The sequence below is a fragment of the Myotis davidii genome, unplaced genomic scaffold (assembly GCF_000327345.1).
Source record: "Myotis davidii unplaced genomic scaffold, ASM32734v1 scaffold265, whole genome shotgun sequence".
NCBI lineage: Eukaryota > Metazoa > Chordata > Mammalia > Chiroptera > Vespertilionidae > Myotis > Myotis davidii.
In genome coordinates this window covers 4459242-4480870 of record NW_006296627.1, presented here as the reverse complement: position 1 = coordinate 4480870, position 21629 = coordinate 4459242, and the positions used below count along the sequence as shown (strand labels likewise).

Genomic DNA, 21629 nt, shown 5'->3' with positions numbered 1-21629 from the left:
GAAAGAGGGGAAAATATTGACAAGGGAGGAGACAAAAGAGACAGCTACACTGGCCCCATGAACTGCTAGCACCTGGGCCACAGCTCTCAGGAGATGTTGTTGAGTTCCTAACCTAATTTCTCTGGCAGGAGATCTTTCCTTGTCCCAGAAAAGACTTTTGGAGACAGAGAGGATTAACAAAATAATATTGTTAAGAAGTGAGGTTGCTGGGCTTGCACTTTACTATCCGGAATCCCTTTATCTTTCTTGAGAGCCCCCCAGATCTCTTTTATTCTAGGTCAGTAATTTAACACTCTCAGCTCTCAATCCAAAGCCTGTAATGACCTTGCTGTGCTGAATTATTAGCCCAGGATGTAGAAAGAGAGAGAGAGGGAGGGGAAAAACCCACTAAAAACAACAGAGGCCTTTTGATCAGAGCACCAAACTGCAGTTCGCTGTAACTCAAGCTGCCCATTCTTATATGGCAGGAATTAAGGACTCCCCCTGCCAGGCAGGACCCTATTAAAAGACAATAGCTGTTTGAAAAGAGTAAGCAAGTTGATATGGATATAATAGGCCACATATGGGAGCCCCTTTCTACTCTGAAATAAAGCTCCTTCTTAAGAGTTGTGAGCTGAGAAACCCAGTATTCAGTAAGGCAGGAGGAGGAGGTATAATAGAAGAGAGTGGGTAGCCATGCAGAAATGCTTGAAGGTGCTTCAGGAGAAAGAGAGGAGGGCTTTGGGGAGCCTGCAGAGATGAGCATCAATCACTGAGGATAGAGGCTTTCTGAATGGCCAGGTGTGAGCTTTTTAGGGCCAATGATGACAAAGATTTGGCTGGAACCAGTACAAGGTTAGTTTCTCGAATGGGTTAACAACAACAACGACAACAAAACAAGCAACAAAGTAGTAAGCTCTTGCCAGGAATGATGTAGTTGGCAAAAAGTAATCCTTTCTGCCTTGTTTTAAACAATCTAACATGTGAGCATCCTAAACTCCAGATGAATACCATCTAGTGCTGCTAAATGTTCTTATTGTGTTTTAAAAGCCCTGCAAAAGAGACAGTGGACCCCAAAGAATTAACCTCTTGCCTACAACCTACACCCTTCTTCAGATACAGAGAGGTAACCACAGGATACAGAACTTCTTACTCTATTAGCTAAGCCTTGTTTACTAGTTAACTCATGTTTACTTATCTATCACTGAACACCCTACCCATTAGCGGATGATGCCTTTGGGGAATCTTAAATCCACAGCTGAATTGCCCAACCACTGTTTTAGCTATCTGTAAGATCTTGTTAGTATGTTACAAAACAAGGAGTCATTTAAGAATGATTCAACGTTTTTAAACACATTAATCTATTTGTTTATAACTAAATTCTAAATCCCCAAATTCCTTAGAAAAACATATCGAAAGATATTTTTCTTTCCTCCACCACCATTTGCTAATTGCCAAATGAGAGTTCTCCAGTTCCCATCCACTGCAATTAACGGGGTTAGTTTGATGGAATTCACAGCTAAAGAAAAATATAATAGATTTCTAACATTTGCTTGTTCTACTAAGTGCTCAACAGGATGCAAGGCAAATCAAAGTGTCTTGCTGATTAAAGAGAAGACCTGGATTCCCAAGAAAAAAATGTTTCATCACCATGGGGCTTAAGACTCCAAAATAAATATATTATTTTTATAACAAGTTATTCGAGATAATTGTTTCCATAAAATATTACAATTCTAAGCTACTCTCCAGTATGTGGACTCTGTTTCATTTCACATGGTGTCATCATGTAGGAAGGGAGGGATGAGAAATAAAGAGCAATGGAGAGCACCAAACACCAAGCTCATTCCCCAATTCATGCCCTAGCATATGGTGACCATATTTTCAGAAGTTCAAACTGGGACATATAGTCTACAAAGGTTTTATTTGGTTTGTGGTGGGCTAATTCCAGGCTTGAGAAACAAACTAAAGATTACACATATAAAATGATTGGGTATGCATAAATGCCATATTAACTGATAAATATTAAATGCCATATTATTTGATAAATCTTTAGAGATTTACTGCTTATGTAATATAAAAAAATCATTAAACAAAACAGTATGTGCAGTATGGCACCATTTGTATAAAACTACATATCTAGCCCATCCAGTGTGGCTCAGTGGTTGAGCATCAACCCATGAACCAAGAGATCGCGGTTCAATTCCTGGTCAGGGCACATGCCCAGTAGGGGGCGTACAGGAGGCAGCGTATCAATGATTCTCTCTCATCATTGATATTTCTATCTCTCTCTCCCTCTCCCTTCCTCTCTCTGGAGTGGGGTGGTGGGAACATATCTAGGGGTGTATATATAAACAGCAACATGTTTGAAAGAACAGAGAAAACAGAGGAAGGAAAAAAAATTGAAGAAAATTTCTCAGAACTGAAAGACGAGTTTCCAGATTGAAAGGATCTGTTAAAGCCTAGCACCATGAATGCAGATGCACATCAAGACACATTATTGTAAAAAATTAGCCTATACCTTTTATTGGGGTTGTGGCAAGGTTACTTTTTAGAAGAGCATATAGGATAGAAAATATTGGTGTAGCTATCTTTGGAAAATACAATCTGTCACAGTTGCCCTCTGGCCACAACAATTTACATTCCTTCCACATGTAAAATACACTCTGACACCCTAGAGCAGTGGTTCTCAACCTTCTGGCCCTTTAAATACAGTTCCTCATGTTGTGACCCAACCATAAAATTATTTTCGTTGCTACTTCATAACTGTAATGTTGCTATTGTTATGAATCATAATGTAAATATCTGATATGCAGGATGGTCTTAGGCGACCCCTGTGAAAGGGTCGTTCGACCGCCAAAGGGGTCGCGACCCACAGGTTGAGAACCGCTTCCTTAGAGTCCCAAATCCTAATTTCATTTCAGCATCAACCCAAGGTCCGAGATCTTGTCATATAAATCAAGTTCAGGTACAGATGAAGTTTGAGGAATGCTATTTAAAAAAAACAACAACTCTTATAGAACTATTTTACCCTTTAAACTGTATGCATGTATAACTTTGATTTTTTTTTTTTAATCAGAAAAAGAATACTCAGCTTAGAGGGCCACCTGCTCTGTGACACCTTCCCTGACCCCCTCAAACTTAATTAAGATATCCTTCCTCTGGACATTCTTATTCTTAGCACTTGAACCTCTCGTTAGCTCAAATCACAAGTAATTTAATTATTGGCTAATTTAACTGTGAGTACCCTCAAGGTAGGTACCATGCCTTATTAATCATTGTTTCCTCAGCACCTGTCATAAACCCAGGCATATAAGGGGTATATAAGAAATATTTTCTGAATTGAATGATCTCAGTCAATGGCACCAACATCCTACCAATAGTAACACAGGGTAGACAATTTCTATGACCAAACTATTTTTCTAAACAAACTACCTTTCTAACCCTTCACATATCTTCCTGGACTCTATTACCTCACTGTTATAGACTAAATATTTGTGTCCCCCTTAAAATTCATATGTTGAAACCTAATCCTCAATGTGAGAGTATTTGGAGGTGGAGCCTTTGGGAGGTAATTAGGTCATGAAAGTGGAGCCTCCTGAATGGATTAGTGCCCTTATAAAATAGGCCCAGGGGGAGGTCCCTTGCCTCTTCTGCCATGAGAATATACAGTAAAAAAAACCAGCCATCTATAAACCAGGAAGAGGGTCTCAATGGAATCTGCCATAGCCTTGATCTTGAACTTCCAGTCTCTGTAACAGTGAGAAATAAATTTCTGTTCTTTATAAGTCACCTCGTTTACTATAGTTTGTTACAGCAGCTTGAACAGACCAAAGAACTGACCACATACCTGTCATTCTCTAAATATACCACGCCTCTGTGCCCTTGCTCATGCTGTTCCCCGGCTAGAGATGCTCTTCCTGCTCAGTTCCCATTCTCTATTATTCATCTTCCAAGGAACACCTGAAGTACTACCTCTTTTGTGAAACTTTCCTCAAAATGAATCTCTCCTTCCACTTATCCCAAAACATGTTGCCTGAAATTCTATTTGGCACTAATTTAATAGCATCTTAATAACTGTGGTTACATCAGATTTTCTCCCTGAGTTCATAAGTTCCTCAACTGGCTTATTTATCTTATATCCTTCACTAGCACCGTGTCTAGCATATAGTAGGTCCACATTATAGTATATTTCCCATGAGAATGAAAGTGAATCCTTGACCATGTCTGGCACAGGGATTGGCATATAGTAAGTACTTAATAGTTACCGAATTTTAAAAATTAAAAGACCAGGCAATAAATTTTATTTCTCAGACTTTACAAGATACTTTTACTTTGCCTTTCTTATCTCAACATAATTGAGCCTTTCACAAAATGGCCCTATCCTAATTATATATTTCCTGTTTGTTGCTTTTCAACATGTACTTGTCTTCCACAAGTCAAATTAGACTTCTTTATGGCCCCTTTCAGTGATGATACTTTCTACTTCTGCTAATATAATTATATTCCACTAGAATGAACGTTCCCAAATTATTTCTCTTACAATAAAAATAGATTAGGTAACTTAGACTAACCCTCCTGGCTGAGAAAAACTGGATGAATTATTAAAAACGTATGTCTGAAGCCACCAAGGCAAATGAAGACTGACAAGGCCAAGTCATAACAGAAGGAAAAAACACAAATAAGTGAGCCCAGCATTTGGAGCCACTTTTCCCCATGGGCAGGAATTCCAAATAGAAGGGTCCATGTATTGAATTCAAGGAATTCCACAAAATTGGATGTGAAAAAAAGCCAATCTTTAGTTTTACTAACCTCTAATTGGAATTTAGTATTTCCTTCAGCTATGAATATAAACATAGAATTAGCAATATCTGCAATTTTTTAAAGAATAGAAATCTTAGATATTTTCATATCACATTAAAATTGTTCCAAGCCTCTCACAATATCATTTATACTCATCACCACTTCAAAAGCAATGTATTATTACACCCACTAGTAGTTCCAGAAGCCTCTGCCAGTCATAAAAGAGGAAGCTGATAGATTGAACAGGTAATAATTTTGAATTAAAATTAAGTTCCTGAATTTTCAAATGATTCTTTTTTTTTAAAATATATTTCTTTATTGATTTCAAAGAGGAAGGAAGAAGGAGAGTGAGATAGAAACATCAATGAGAGAGAATCATTGATCGGCTGCCTCCTGCATGCCCCCTACTGGGGGTGGAGCCTGCAACCCTGGCATGTGCCCTTGGCTGGAATCGAACCCGGGACACTTCAGTCCGCAGGCTAACGCTCTATCCACTGAGCCAAACTGGACAGGGCGAACATTTGGATCTTTGAAGCAAAACAATTCTAGCTAAAATTTTTGACCCTTAAGGCTTTTTGTTTTAGTGCAAAATAACGTTTTTAATAATCTAGCTAGCATCTTGCCAAAGATTCTGTTTCATCTCCCTACAGCTGATTTGAGCATTCCATTTTAATTCATTGCCTGTAGAATTAGTAATTACGTGGTTTCTCTTGTGGCTCCAATCTTAAATAATGATATCCCTCCAAGAAGGCTTGTTCTATTTCTAGGGCTTACAGAGAAATTAGATTTTTAATACAAAGCAGCAGCAATGCTAGAAATGATTGTTAAAATGTACTCTAGAAGCCATTTCCGGCCTGTTTTCTACTGCTCTATTCATGTTTCCGGTCAGAGCAGGAGTACTGAGGGGTTTGTGAGGTCCTCACCCTGGCTCCTCTGACCCATTGGGATTCAACGAGTGGCCCCTCACTGGGATCTGCAAGTGGGATACCAGAGCCATTTCCCAGACCTCAGGAGACCTGTGGCCTTTTAACCAACCACCTGGTAAGTAACCACAAGGTAACAAGTACTGTACTCAAGGCTATTTTTATGTATGTGTGTGTGACAGCTTTATATCCTTCCAACTATCATGTAACACAAAATTTTATACATGACACTCCCTACCTTTTTTGTTGTTTTATTAATCCTCATCCGAGGATATTTTTCCCATTGATTTTTTTAGAGAGAACAGAAGGGAAGGGGAGAGACAGAGAGAGAGAAACACTGATGTGAAAGAGACACATCAATTACCACCTCCCACAGGTGCCCTGACCAGGGCAGGGATGAACCTACAACTGAGGTACATGACCTTGACCGAAATCGAATCTGCGACCCTTCAGTTTGTGAGCTGATGCTCTATCCACTGAGCAAATTGTCTAGGGCTGACTCTCCCTGTTTTATAAATGAGGCTATGCAACCTGCTCAACAAGATCACATACTAGTACATGGGAGGCCCTCAAACACAGATCTATGTTCTTAACCACTATTCTACAGTGCTTTCATTCACACACAAAAATCTCCTTTCTTTTTTGCTTATCCAAATCTGACTCACCTTTCCAGGTTGCATTAGTCAGTATTCTCCAGAGAAACAGAACCAACAGTATCTATATATATAAAAGGCTAAGTGACCAACCATCCATCTGCCCATCCGACTGTCCGACCATCTGACCGTCTTGTATATATGACGCACACTGGCAATTAAAAATAAACGTTGACTCGCACATGCGTAATACATATAAAGCTCTCAGAATGGATATTATTGAAATCCCCTGTGAAATGATTTGTAACAGATCTATTATTGAAGCTACCTTTGTAAATAGTATATCTATAGATAATATTAAAAATATATCTAAATATGCGGTCCTTTGTCCTAAAAATGAGCATGTTCATAAATTAAATGAAGAAATTTTGGATATACTTGGAGATTTTCACACCTATTTGAGTGATGATTCCATCGATTCAACGGATGATGCCAAAAAAGAAAAATTTCCCATCGAATTTCTTAATAGTATTACTCCTTCTAGAATGCTGTGTCATAAATTAAAATTGAAATTAGGTGCAATCATCATGCTACTGAGAAATCTTAATAGTAAATGGGGTCTTTGTAATGGTACTAGATTTATTATCAAAAGATTGCAACCTAACATAATTGAAGCTGAAGTATTAACAGGATCTGTGGACAGAGAGGTTGTTCTGATTCCAAGAATTGATTTGTCCCCGTCTGACACTGGCCTTCCATTTAAATTAATTCAAAGACAGTTTCCCATGCTGCTAGCATTTGCGATGACTATTAATAAATCATAAGGACAAACTCTAGACAGAGTAGGAATATTCCTACCTGAACCCGTTTTCTGCCATGATCAGTGATATGTTGCTTTCTCTCGGGTTTGAAGAGCATGTGATGCTAAAGTTAAACGAGATATTAGAATAAGTTTAAGCAATTTATCAGTCATTGTTTTTAACATTGTTGTTTTTATATCGTGTCTTTGTTGTTGTTATATCATGTTGTTATTGTTTATTTATTAATCAATTTATATATTATTTTCATATACATTTTACTAATTTTCTTTCATCTCTGACACATATTATAGAGAAAGGGAGAATAGTGATATTAAAATATTTCTTCTAATTAATTTCCTTTCAATGTGCACAAATCCGTGCACTGGGCAGATATATAAGAGGAGATTTAGCTTATGTGATTATGGAATTGGCTTTTGTGATTATGAAGGCCAAGAAGCCCCATGATCTGCCATCTGCAATCTGGAGAACTAGGAAAGTCGGTGGTGGTATTCAATCTCAGTCTGACGGCCCCAAGAGCCAGGGGAGCTAATGGTGTAAGCCCCAGTTCAAGTCCAAAAGCCCAAGAATGGAGGTGGGGTGAGGGTCAATGGCATGAGTTCAAAGACCCAAGAACCAGGAGTGCTGATGTCCCAAAATAGAAGAAAATGGATATCCCAGCTCAAGCAAAAAAAGCAAATTCATCCTTCCTCCACGTTTTTGCTCTAGTCAGGCTCTTGATGAATTGGATGATGCCCGCCCACATTGGTGAGGGCAATCTTCTCTACTCAATCTACCAATTCAAATGCTCATCTCTTCTGAAAACACCCCCACAGACACACCCAGAAATAATGTCCTACCTGTTATCTGGGCACAAGTTAGCCTGGTCAAGTTGACACAAAATTAACCATCACACATGTCAAAACAAACCCCTCTATGATGCCTTCTTTAACTATTTTAGTGCCAATTATTTCTCCTTACTCTCAGAGCACAACTTAATGCCATTAGAGAAGGTCTTAAATTGTTCCCTAATTATTTGTTAATCAATAAGCATTATTCTATACCTAGATGGTACAGCCTGCTACACACCTAGGCTATCCAGTATAATCTTATGGACCACCAAGGTACCTGCAGTTCACTGTTGACCAAAATGTCATTATCATGAAGCACATGACTGTAATATCCTTAAACAAATACCCTTTTGTTTAAGTTTCCACTAACAATACTCTAGTAATTTCAATAGTAAACAAAAATTACTATTTCTAAAATGACAATAGGCAACACAGGCCAGGTTCCCTGAAAGCAGAGCCCGAGACAAGAACGTTGGTGCCCATGGCTCATTGACAGAGTGCTCTGAGAAGAGAAAGTGATGGGGTCGGAGGAGAATCCAGGTTCAGTCTGATCTCTAGAGCAAAAATTGTAACTCAGCACAAGTGCCATTTTGAGGCAAGGACACCAGCCCTTCTAATCCCCGTGTCAGTCAGTGATTGGCTATGTGATACCCTCATGGTGGTAGGGAGGTGTTAAGAACTCCTGTTTGGCTGAGACCGATTTTCTGGAGAAGGGACAGCTGACACCAATGGGGAATGATGGATGGGCATCAATAATATTGACTACTTTGCCCCATCCCACGACCACAAATATGAAAAAAAGTCATATTAATCACTTAGATACTTGTTTGAAGCTCACTGTAGTGAGATTTTGAACTGTATTTTAAAAATGTTTGTTTCAAATGATGTTGTAAGTCTTCTTACTAAATGACCTTAGATCTTGTTTACCACTTGGCTTTATTGAACCTAAGATGCAATTATCTTTTATATTTGTAAATATACCTTTAATCAAGTGCTTTCATCTTTTTTTAAACAAAAAAATAAGCATTGCCAAAACCGGTTTGGCTCAGTGGATAGAGCGTCGGTCTGCGGACTGAAAGATCCCAGGTTCGATTCCGGTCAGGGGCATGTACCTTGGTTGCGGGCATATTCCCAGTAGGAGATGTGCAGGAGGCAGCTGATCGATGTTTCTCTCTCATTGATGTTTCTAACTCTCTATCTCTCTCCCTTCCTCTCTGTAAAAAATCAATAAAATATATTTTTTAAAAAAATAAGCATTATCTTCTAAACCAGATTACATCCCCTTATAGGCAAGTGGCCATAACTTAACCATAACTTATATTCCTATTAGTATAGGCCACATTTGAAGCTCTGTAACAATACTTGATAATGTGGTAAAGAGATTAAAAAATATTTATTTGGAAAAACTATGCAAGGAACGGGGTTTGGGGATACTTTAGAGACCAGGCCTATATAGTTTAAGATCCTAAAAGTTAAATTTGACTCGGAAAAATACTACCTTAAAAAACTGCTTTTTACATAAAATTTGCTATAATACCCTTTTTCCCTTATGACAAGTTCAGGGCTATTTGGCATAGCAGTGTAGTTCTCAAGGCATATACGTTGCATAGAAGGTGAAGTATTAGAGTATACAGATGAACAATTACTCCACACATGTAAACTGCAGCTTGTGTGGTGTAAATATATTCTCCCTGCTTGGAACTGCCTGTGTAACATTCTCTCTTTGGGCTCTGTGGTTTCTCAATACATTCCAACTGTTTGGCAGCTGGAGCTTGGCTCGGCAAGCACAGATAAACAGCTTCCTGGAGCAGGTTGCCAGTATGAGGAGCAATGACCTCAGCAGAGAATGTCTGCTTTTCATTACCCTGAGCACATCACGGTACCACTAGAACTAAGAATAGGAACAACACAAGTTAGTTAGACTTGATTGGCTCAGGTCTCCCATTACTCCTTGAATTTTTTAATGTTGGCAGCTAGAGGAAAGAGGGTAAAATGAGGAAATGGGTAATAGGTCGGGGAGGGGGAATGTAGAAAATCGTTCTTAGGCTATTTTCTGAATAAACCAAATGATGAATGACATGAGTAACACTAAATAGCTAATAGATGTGCAGAAAATCATCAAATGCTTTTAATCTAAAAAAAAATAATTTATAAAATGCAAGGTAAGCAAAAAGGTGTTACCGAAAACAAGAGAGACTAAAAAGTCCTCAAGACTTTCAACTCTGATACCATTTAAAGAGAAAGAAGAGGAAGACTGTCCCTTTCTAAGACATCCATGAAGAGAGAAGCAAAAATCCCACAAAAATGGAGCTAAAGAGGAATGAAACATAATGGAAATGAATTTTACCTACCTAGATATTCTACACATGTCATTTCACTCGATTTAACCACCTTAAGAGATAGGTATCATCATCCCTAGCTATGATCTTGCCTTGGAAAATATAACATAAGAACATTAACAAAGACATTTGTTGTTAATGCTATTTAATGACAAAGGGATGAATTTATGTCTGTTTCTATGGCCACCCCAGAAACAATGCCTACTGCTGCAGCCCAAGAACTCAGCAATTCGGGATCGTGCCCTAAAATAAATTTACGTGCTCATGACATTTTTCTGATAAGATAGTTTCCACTGTGCTGGTCAGAATTACATCTGAGAGTTGAAGAAAGGAATCACAGCTATGGCCTCAGACAGGAAATTAGTTGAACATGACCCCTCTTGAGGGATCCTGAGAAACAAGTTGTTTTGTGGGGAAGTCACTGACTGTAAAGATGCACCTGCCATGGGGCTGGAAGTTCAGAGACAGACAAACATCTTCGCAGATCACAGTAACAGAGGGAAGATTCATTTGACTTTCATTTCACTTTTCTCAGGGAAGAAGAACCTTTGTGTGGCTGCCAAATCCTAACTGTCCCTCCTCCTTCCACTCTATCCCTTCCACCCCCATTCCAGTTCATTAAAACTTTCTGGTTAAAGGTGCCAGATTGTGTCATTCTTTCCTGCTCTTGCGCCAGACCTATGCCGCCAGCACCACAGATCTAGAGTTCTGAGAAAATCATGGAAGAAGTTGAAAGCACTGATAAATTGCTCTATTGTTGATGAAGCAAAGTTTCAAACTGTCAGAGGCTGGTATGAGAAGGAATATCAGGACTTGGATTGGACCAAATAAAGATTCTTTATATTATTTATAGATTAAAATAAATCAAATAATTTCTTTAAGGGAAAATATTTAGTGTGGAGGGTTACACCTAAATTTTATACTAGCTTCCATATAAAAGCAGCTCCCATGAAAACAGAAATAATATCACTGGGTCTTGAGAATACTTCAGTCAAGGATGGAGTGCCTACATTTCCTCTTACTGAACAGTTTTACAACAGCTAAGTTTCTCTTAACTTGTAAAAGGGGCGGGGGGGGGGCGGGTAAGGTCTATCCTTATGGGGAGAATCTGGGCCCCATGATTACTTCCATAACCTTTGACTCCGACTTCTAAATGAGTCAAGGGACCAGTGGGCTGTGAAATGGCTTCCTCAGTCACCAGGTCAAGTGCTGCTGGATGGTTCCCTGTAATCAAAACATGAAGGTACTGAAGAAGAGGGATGAATTCTAAGTAATAAGTAGCTTCTTCTAGCCTCGATGTGGCTGGATTTTTAAGCTTCAAAACAGATTTTGGTGACTCTAAACTCACTACCTACGTCTCCCCGAAGTCCTTTTGCTGTGGGATGCCTCTAATAATATAGAAAAGAACCAAGTGCTCTGTAGAGCTCACAAACGACGGCGTAACAAAAGTGCCTGGGCCAATACAGTGAGGATAGGATTGCGTTAGCTCAAGGCAAAATCTATTCCTGGCAATTGTCTGAGTCTGTGAGAATCCAGATGACAAATGGGGAATTTTCTGTTATGATGTGACAACTCCAGCTAAGAACTGAACTATGGAAAAAAGATGGGGTGGGACTGGGGAGATGCATTACTCTTTTAGAAGAAGCCTACAATAGGATTAGTCACCATTACTTCAGCACACCACATTTTGGCTCAGTTTGACAAAAATAAGTAGTAAAAACATGGAACAGAAATGGCCCAGAAACATCTCAAGTCCATCCCTCATTTAAAGCTATGAACCTGGAAATCAGTGACGTCTGGTTTGTCCTGATGTGTTTCTTGTTGCTCCAAATCTCCACTCCTCTGTTACCATGAGCACAAGAAGAACCCAAAACAACATTACTTAAATGCTGGATGGTGGATACTCCTAAAAAAATCTGCCAACTTTAGAACTGAAAGTTTCCACCCTGATTGTTCTAGATTATTTAGGAGAGAAGTGGGTCATCTTTTCATAGGGCTTAGAGCACCTGTTTAAAAACAAAGAGAAAGAATACATATTTTATAATCATGAATTGTTTTCATTAAAGTTACATTTCAAGTGATTTAGGAACATGCAGACCTCCTTTTTTTTTTTATCTGAGAGTGAGTTAATGAAGTTCACATTTCATGGATTTATTCTAATCAAAACAATAAAAAAGGAATTTGATGTTGGTATCTTTTACAAGAGTGTATATATATATACACATTAACAGGTATACAACTTCTCACTGAATTCTGATGATTAATATTTCCATCTCCATATGTATAGCATATATCCTCCTATATAATAAAGAGCTAATATGGTAATTAGACCGAACAGCAGAATGACCATCCGGACGACCTTCCTGACGAAGCCAGGGCTGCGAGGGCCGGCCAAGGCTGTGAAGGGCTGCAAGGACTGAGCCCCTTGCACAAATTTCATGCATCAGACCTCTAGTATATAATAAAAGGCATATGCAAATCGACCAAGCGGCAGAACAACCAGTCGCTATGAAGCGCACTGACCACCAGGGGGCAGATACTTAAAGCAGGACCTGTCCCATGGTGGTCAGTGTGCTCCCACAGGGGTGCACTGCTCAGCCAGAAGGCAGGCTCATTGGCAAGCGCGACGGTGGCGGGAAACTCTCCTGCCTCCACAGCAGTGCTAAGGACCCCTTGGGAGATGTGCAACTGCCAGCTTAGGCAGACATCCCCTGAGGGGTCCCAGACTGCAAGAGGGGGCAGGATGGGCTTAGGACGCTCCCCCTCAGTGCACGAATGTTGTGCACTGGGCCTCTAGTATTAGATAATAAATACCAGTAATTTTGATGACTAATTATTTTACTTTCACTTATTATATATGAGTAGTGCATGAGGGAGGCCAATTACCTGTAACGTAGCTTTCTGTGACCCTATTAAGGGTATTCTATTCTGAGTAGCAGGAAATAAAATCAAATTATCTTTTAGGTTATATGCAAGCTAAAAGATAAAATTCCCCATTTATTGTATGCAAATAAGCCTAGGTAATAAAGGTGGACAAAAATTCCCCATTTATTGTATGCAAATAAGCCTAGGTAATAAAGGTGGACAAAAAGAAGGTGAATCACCTCAGCTGAAATCATTTACTGGCTCTCTGATGGGATGAGCCAGTCATTCATGGCATAAGTCCTGAAATGCCATTTCCTCCAAGAGGCCTTCCTGGCCATCCTATATATCACATTACCCTAATTATTTCCTTGTTATTTATCTTGCTACAGTAATTAGCTGTGTAGCCTGAGGAATGTTACTTTTGTGTGCTTGAATTTCCTAATGTGTAAAATGAAGATAATACTAATACCCCACCTCATAGTATTATGAGATTTAAATGAGATAACACCTGCCGAAACCGGTTTGGCTCAGTGGATAGAGCGTTGGCCTGCGGACTGAAAGGTCCCGGGTTCGATTCTGGTCAAGGGCATGTACCTGGGTTGCGGGCATATCCCCAGTGGGGGATGTGCAGGAGGCGGCTGATCGATGTTTCTCTCTCATCGATGTTTCTGACTCTCTATCTCTCTCTCTTCCTCTCTGTAAAAAATCAATAAAATATATTTTAAAAAATAAAATAAAATGCTATCTTATAAAACAATAAATAAATAAATAAATGAGATAACACCTTATAAGCTTAGAACAGTGCCTAGCACATAGCAAGTATTTAGTAACTATTAGCTGCTGTCATCATCGTCACTTTAATTCTTTATTGACTATCTCCCTCACTACAACTTTATGTATTTATTTTTTTTACTGATTTTAGGTAGAGAGAGAGGGGGCAAAGGGGAAGAGGAGAGAGAGAGAAACAACAATTTATTGTTCCATTATGTGCCCTGACCAGGGACCAAACCCACAATCTTGGTGTACCAGGATGACACTCTAACCAACTGAGCTACCCAGCCAGGACTTCCCTCCCTAAAGCTTTAGATCCATGAAGATAATTACCTTATTTGTCTTGTTCACCACTATATCGCCATTGCCTAGTGCACACAGGCCCAGAGTAGGGGCTGGCTCAAAAATAATTACTGAATGAATGTTGTCTTAAATTCTCACATATCCTTAGAATAAACCTCAATCAATGAAGGTAATTTGTGTACTTGTGACCAAAATAGTCATCATGAAAACTTCCCCAAGAACCTACAATCATCATTTTTAAAAACAAAAACAAGACACTTGATCATAAGAAAGAGCCCTCCTGGGCCCACCAACCAAGACCACAGAGTATCATTCTTTTCCATATTAGTAGGTGGAGGTCAAGCTCCCTGATACCACAGTGTTATAACCATCAATTTAGCCTGTAAAGAAGGGTTCCCAATCCTGATAGGAATTCTCAGATTTCAGCCTGTTTTTCTCTCATCATTATTTTCCAATGTCTTAAAAAACCACATTTCTCATTTTCTCTTTACCACAAAACCTGGTCACACTCTGCTGTGGTTTCTAAGTTACAGCTACTCCAGCCTCATTTTCTTGGATGTACTTCTTCAGAGGTCCTGACCCGGTGCTGACACTCGGTCTATTCTTAGAGTGGCACCTCTAAATATTAATTCCTGTTACCTTCCACTGATTGAAAGACAACATTCAGAAGTCGAGGTTGCATACAACATAAAAGAAAATCCTCTGGGATTTAGAATCCTTCTTTCAAGAGTACCCAGAGGAATATGATCTAAAGAGCTCATAGTCTTGCAGACACACACGCATAGTACAGCTTAGCTACTCATGTCTTATAGCTTATCCAGATTTGCCGGAACAATCATAGGTTTGTTGGAAAACACTAACAGCCGAGGAGTGACAGCACAGGTGAGAGGGCAAGCAGACCCAGAAGAGAAAATCAACAGAAAAGCCTTCCACAAACAAGAGTACCTCTCTATTTGTTTAAAGGTAAATCTTCCATCATTAAATATATGAAAATCTTTCCCCAATTGATATGGTTCAGTTGGTGGCAACATCATCCCGTGCACCAAAGAGTCTCGGGTTGATTCCCAGTCAGGGTACATACCCAGCTTGCGGGTTTGGAGTGCATATGGGAGGCACCTGCTCAATGTTTCTCTCTCCCACTGATGTTTCTCTCTCTCTCCCCGCCCCCTTCCTCTCTCCCTCTCTTCCTGTCTCTCTCTCTCTCTCTCCAATAAAAAACATATCCTCGGGTGAGAATTGAAAAAAAAAAAAAAAAGGGTATTGCCCCAGCCAATTTGGCTTAGTGAATAAAAGGTTAGCCTGCTAACTAAAGGGTCCCAGGTTCCATTTCCGTTAAGGGCATGTACCTAGGCAGGCTCCTCCCTAGCCCGGGCCCAGGTGAGGGCTTGTGTAGGAAACAACCAATCGATGTGTTTCTCTCACATTGATATTTCTCTCTCTTCCGCTCTCCTTAAAAATCAATAGAAAAATGTCCTCGACTGAGGATTAACAAAACAAAACAAAAAAGAGTACGAAAATCTCAGTGTGTGAACTTGAAACTGAGAGATAGAAGTGTTTGGTTAACATATTTTTAAAAAGTGTTTCCTATTGTGTAGAATCAGCTCCAGCTGTATCCCCCAATACTAAATATTAAAACGGCAATGAACTAAAGTCACCAGATAAGACTATGTAATAGTTTATAAGGGAAAATTAAAATAATTTAGAAAGTATAGCTAGAAGAGACCTCAAAATTAGTTAGGCCTCCAGCAAGATTAGGCAGTATAGTGACTGGGAGACAGTAGAGAATACTACTTTTATAATACCACAAACAGGACTTGATCCTAACTCTGTCTCTTACTCGCTTGTGAACTTAAAAAGCTATTTTAACCTTCCTGAGTTTGTTTCCTCATCTATAAAATAGAGATAATAATGGTTCAAAGAATCATAGTGGCTGAGATGTAGCATGAGTTTAATAAAAAAAATGTTTATTATAAAATATAATGACTATATTATTATTGTCGTGTAAGGCTTTATTATATCCATTTCCTAGATGAAGTAACTAAAGCTCAGAAAATTTCAGAAATTTGACAAAGATTATAAAGCGAGGACTTATAAGAATAAGGATCTCTGCTTCCTAGGGCAGTGTTCTTTTCACTTCATCATGTTTCTATGAATCAATATAATAAGGAGGCCTACAAAAGAAGGCTTTTCACTAAATAAAATTCACAAATGAAAGCAAAATCGTAACCTCTACTGATCCAGGTCTTGTCCACAAAATACTAATTCCTATTCCAGCAGGCTTCCACATCTTTCAAGTTTTGTTGTTGTTTTTTAAGGATTTTGGAACTTTGATAGTTGTTCACTTCCCAAAATAACTTAGCTCAGGCCAATATGGTATCTCAGAGTTACAGAAGTCTCAGGTATGTGCCATTCACATACATTATGTAGTTTCAGTTTCCTGAAGACAAGAAACAGATCACTCGGCAACTAGCTTTCCATCACACTGTGGAAAATCTTGAGTCTTTCAACAGTTTATTGGCAGATAAAAGCTACAATCAATAGCATCTGAAGGCTGTAAGTTTCAGCACTGACTCTCCAGAGTTCAGGCTCAGTTACATAGACCAGTAGGCTCACTTTTGAGTGCTATACACATGGTATGCAGCTTCTTAAATGACAAATATAGAGCTTTATAAAAAAGAATCAGCCCTGATAGGTTTGGCTCAGTGGATAGAGCATCGGTCTAGGGACTGAAGGGTCCCGGGTTCGATTCTGGTCAAGGGCATGTACCTTGGTTGCAGGCGCAACTGGGGATGCGCCAGAGGCAGCTTATAGATGTTTCTCTCTCACAGATGTTTCTGACTTCTATCCCTCTCCCATCCTCTCTGTAAAAAAATCAATAAAATATTTATTAAAAAGAAAAAGAAAAAAAAAGAATCAACAGCTCGTTGGCATGGCTTGATGGTTGAGCATCAATCTATGGACCAGGAGATGGCGATTCGATTCCCAGTCAGGGCACATGCCCAGGTTGCAAGTTCAGTCCCTAGTATGAAATGTGCAGGAGGCAGCTAATCAATGATTATCTCTCATCATTGATGTTTCTCTCTCTCTTTCTCCCTTCCTCTCTGAAATCATAAAAAATAAATAAAAATAAAAAAGAATCAACAAAAAAGAAAAATGAGATATTCTTTATTTTTAACAAGATCAAGAATAAGAGTATAATATGCAATAACAAACTATAGATATAGCTGTTGATTCAACATGTACCAATATCTATTAGTTGCTAAGCATTGTGGTAGGCACTAGGAATACAAAGGTGAAGAAGAAATTATGCCTACCCTCAAGGAACCAGTATAACAGGGAAAAGACTTATAAAGGAGATGAGGGTTGGGGAGTACATTTTTAAAAAAAAAAAAGAAAGAAAAAAGGAAGAAGCATTGCCCCAGAAGAATCATATTTCACTTGGCAAGGAGCCTTAAGGGTGCCGGTACAGATTAAATGGCCTAGAAACTTAACTCCTAGGCTTGTCAGTTCTGTAAAAGCAAGCAAGACTATTCAATCTTAGTCTTTATTCCCTGCCCACCTCCTTTGCTTACCACATCATGAGAACAATTGAGATTTCCTTTCTCTATTTTATCCTCCTTAGAAGACTGGGAAAGGGACTGGCTCTGCTCCTGGAAAGCCTGTTTTTCCCAGAAATGAAATTTCAATCCATGAGAAATCTAGATTTTACTTGTGAAACCTATTATTCAGCAGAAGAGTTTGGGAGAGTCAAGAATTCCCCTAGCCTGGCTAGAGTGGCTCAGTTGATTGTCCATCGTCCTGTGCACTGCAAGGTTGCTGGTTCGATCCCCGGTCAGGGCACATACATAAGGCAACCGATCTATATTTCTCTCTCTCTCTCTCTCTCCTTCCTTCCCTCCCTCCCTCCCTCCCTCCTCCTCACTTCCTCTCTCCAAGGTAGTCCTAACAACACACCATTAGAATAGTTGTCTGATTTCCAAGGAACCTCTGGAGAAAAGAAAGAAAAAATCTGTTTTCAGGAAGAGTTCATGATTCATCTTAAATAGAAACCTGTAAGAGGTAATTCTTCCTTTCTCAGAATGCTCCCAAAAAATTAGAACAAAAGGAAAGAGACTTCAAATGATTATATAAATATATAATGTCATATCAGTAATAAATATAATGCTTTGTATTTCTTTAGCAAATCCTTTCATGATGACCAAACAGTTTTAAAGTGATTACCCGATTCAGAGTAAAAACATTATCGATGCTAAAAAAAAAAAAAAAATAGCAAGGCCAGGGAGTGTTGGAGGGTGGTAAGAGATCAACCAAAAGACTTGTATGCATGCATATAAGCATAACCAATGGATACAAGACACTGCAGAGTAGGGGAGCCCGGGGGGAAGGTCAAGGGGGGAAAAAAAAGGAGACATATGTAATGCTCTTTGTAATACTTTAAGCAATAAAACAAAATCTAAAAAAAAAAAAAAAACACAATGAGCTATCAAAAAAATAGCAATCATTTTGACTTTTACATACTCCAAGCACTCTATACAAAGAAGTATAACCCTTCAAAGATATAATCTATGATGTCCTGCCTTTAGAAATACTCTTAAATCATTACGTGATTGAGACAGCATCCTATAGAAAGAAAACTGCAAGGGAACAGGATCCTAAACATTTCAATGAAAAATCCAGCCATGAAAAACACAGGCTAAAGGTACACTTACTAAAGGAAATCAGAGTGAATATCTTGAATTACGTAGAAGGTTAAAAATTATAAGAGGGACCTAAAGAAACAGACCTAATAAATCAAACAAGCAGTTGCTGAGCTTCTGCAGTCATGACCATCATGAAACTTATCACTGGACAAAACTAGTTGCTCCAAGGGCATGTTCCAAAACATGTTTGGGCAGCCCTGGACCAGCTACCAAAACTGAGCATTCACAGCCACCTCATAATCAGCCTTGTCCTGCTCTCTTCTTCATGCACCTTGCCTGCTTCCAAGTGCCTCCTCTGGGCTCACCCTATTGGCAAAGCATTCACGTACTTACTATTCAGTGAAGAACCTGGCAATACCATATTGGCTAACATCTTCCTTATTTTCTAGCAGCTGGCACACTGCATCCTCCATGTACGTGAGGACATGTCGCTGAGCTGCCAAAAAAAACAAAAGAGAGAAAAGTGAGAGAGAAAAGTAAAAAATAAAAGTCCCCCCAATCCAAATAGGAGGCCATGAAAGTCAGTCAAGATATTGCCTCTACCCTAGGAAATGGATTGAAATAGGCCAACAAGTTTAACGGACCAATGGTTCCAAAGGGTAGAATTGGACATGATGTAGCACATGACATACTGCCATCTGGTTGGCTGTTAGTATTTACATCAACGCTTCATTTCAGTGATGAGGGAGAGCTATAGAGGAACTTTAGCACCATTAAGCAGATATATCTGGAAGTTCTTTTCTTCCCATTTCCTTCCACCCTCTTTCATTTTCTGTATGTCTCCAAACTTATTCCAGGGAAGAGTGCCTAAAGCATAAATGATCTGATTACAAAGAAAATTCCTTTTTTTTCCCTTTTCTTTTCTCCTCACCTGAGGATATTTTTCCATTGATTTTTAGAGAGAGTGGGGGGGGCGGGGAGAGAGAGAGAGAGAGAGAGAGAGAGAGGTGGTGGGGGGGGAGAGAGAGAGAGAGAGAGAGAGAGAGAGAGAGAAATATCAACGTGAGAGAAACACATCAATTGGTTGCCTCCTGCACACGCCCTGACCACGACCCAGGCGGGGGAGGAGCTTGCAGCTGAGGTACTTGCCCTAGACAGGAATTAAACCTAGGATCCTTTGGTCCAGAGGCTGATGCTCTATCCACTGAACCAAACTGGCTAGGGCAAGAAAACTCAGTTCTTTAATAAAAAATGAGAAAAGTTTAAGGATCATGTAAACTAGTGTTATAAACTATTAACCTTGGAAAATAATAAATGAAATCTGTGTGGCTCAATTTATCAGAAGTTATGTTTTCTGCATTTATTGTGACTGTTAAATATGCAGATTAATTATGGGCTTCTCAGAAAGGGTCTGAGTATTAAAATTAGAAAGAAATGTGTTTTGATTCATGGCTCTGTCTTTGGTAGATTAATCTTAGTTATTTAATCTGCACCTATGTGGAAAGAAACAACTTTTTTTCAAAATACGGTCAATCAACTTGTTGATCTGAAACATCTGAGACACCCTGTTAAATGCAGATTTATAAGCTGGCACCATCCCAGACTTAGTGACCTTATATTTCTAACTGAAGCCCAGTAATTTTTAAAAAGTACCCATGATGCTTTTTATATATGGTGAAGTTTAAGAATTACTGGTTAAGCCCAGCCAGCATGGGTCAGTGGTTGAGCATCGACCTATGAGCCAGAAGGTCACGGTTTGATTCTCAGTCAGGTCACATACCTGGGTTGCAGGCTCCCAGTGTGGGGCGTGTAGGAGGCAGGCGATCAATGATTCTCCCTCATCACTCTTTCTCTCCTTCTCCCTTCCTCTCTAAAATCAATAAAAATATTTTTTTTTTAAAAAGAATCACTGGTTAAAAACATGGGTTTTGGAGTTTAGAGAGACCTGAGTTCCATTTTTGGCTCTACCAATTCCTAGCTGTATGATCTTGAGCAAGTTACTCTCCAAGCCTATTTCCTCATGTAAAAAGTGGAGAATAATACTATTACTGTAATGACAATATTATTAGTACCTACACATCATCTACTTATATAAAAACCATGGATGGTGTTCATCACATACAGACGAAGAGTTGCAACCGAGCGGAAGGAAATCAGTCCTATAGGGGTTGTCTTGGCAACAGCTGCGCCCTCCCCCAAGCTGTTTCCCGGAGCTGTTTCCTGTAAGGGCAGAGTTTGAGGCAGGAACCCACCCTGGGAGCGTAGAGGCAGATCTTTCTAAAGTGTGCCACGCCAGCACGGGGTGAACCTGAGTGGGGCGGCTGAAAGGCTTAGAAAAGACAGGCAAGAGAATGAAAGCCAGGTCTCGGTGGGATGCTGCTTCTCTGAGAGACAGTGACCGTGCCCACAGCCATGCCTTTATTTTATAGCAGATGCTACAAGGCAAAGTAAGGGCGTGACCAAGATGTTTACAACATTCTCCTGGGTTTCAATCCTACTCAACTACATGCACCTGAACTCTATCAAGCGTACATCACTCAGGCACGTGGGGCCATGTGCTCTGACTTACATAGGATCAAGCTTACAACTACAGCTGTTGGCTATAATTGTGCTGTGAGGGCCCTGCCCTCCAAGCTGGGACTTGCACGTGGCCATGAGAGGACTGTGCCCTCTCATCAGTCTGAGGCTTGAACCTGTCCAAACCCTGTAGCCACTCTCCACAATAAACTATGGCCAAGAGACTCGGAGTTTGAAAACCAACATAAATA

At 39.5% G+C, this 21629-nt stretch overlaps 1 protein-coding gene across 5 annotated transcripts in view; it reads right to left on the bottom strand.

Annotated features, from left to right (window-relative positions):
- Positions 1 to 21629, bottom strand: part of LOC102753164 (chromosome unknown open reading frame, human C11orf49) — a 144999-nt gene that overhangs the window by 96211 nt on the left and 27159 nt on the right. For 4 of the 5 annotated variants that reach the window (XM_006772278.2, XM_006772279.1, XM_006772281.2 and 1 more), the window contains one exon: positions 19255 to 19357. The exons of the other annotated variant lie outside the window; for it this stretch is intronic. In XM_006772278.2, coding sequence (XP_006772341.1) covers positions 19255 to 19357 — 103 coding nt within the window. The remainder of the gene's footprint in view (positions 1 to 19254; positions 19358 to 21629) is intronic. 5 annotated transcript variants of the gene reach the window in all.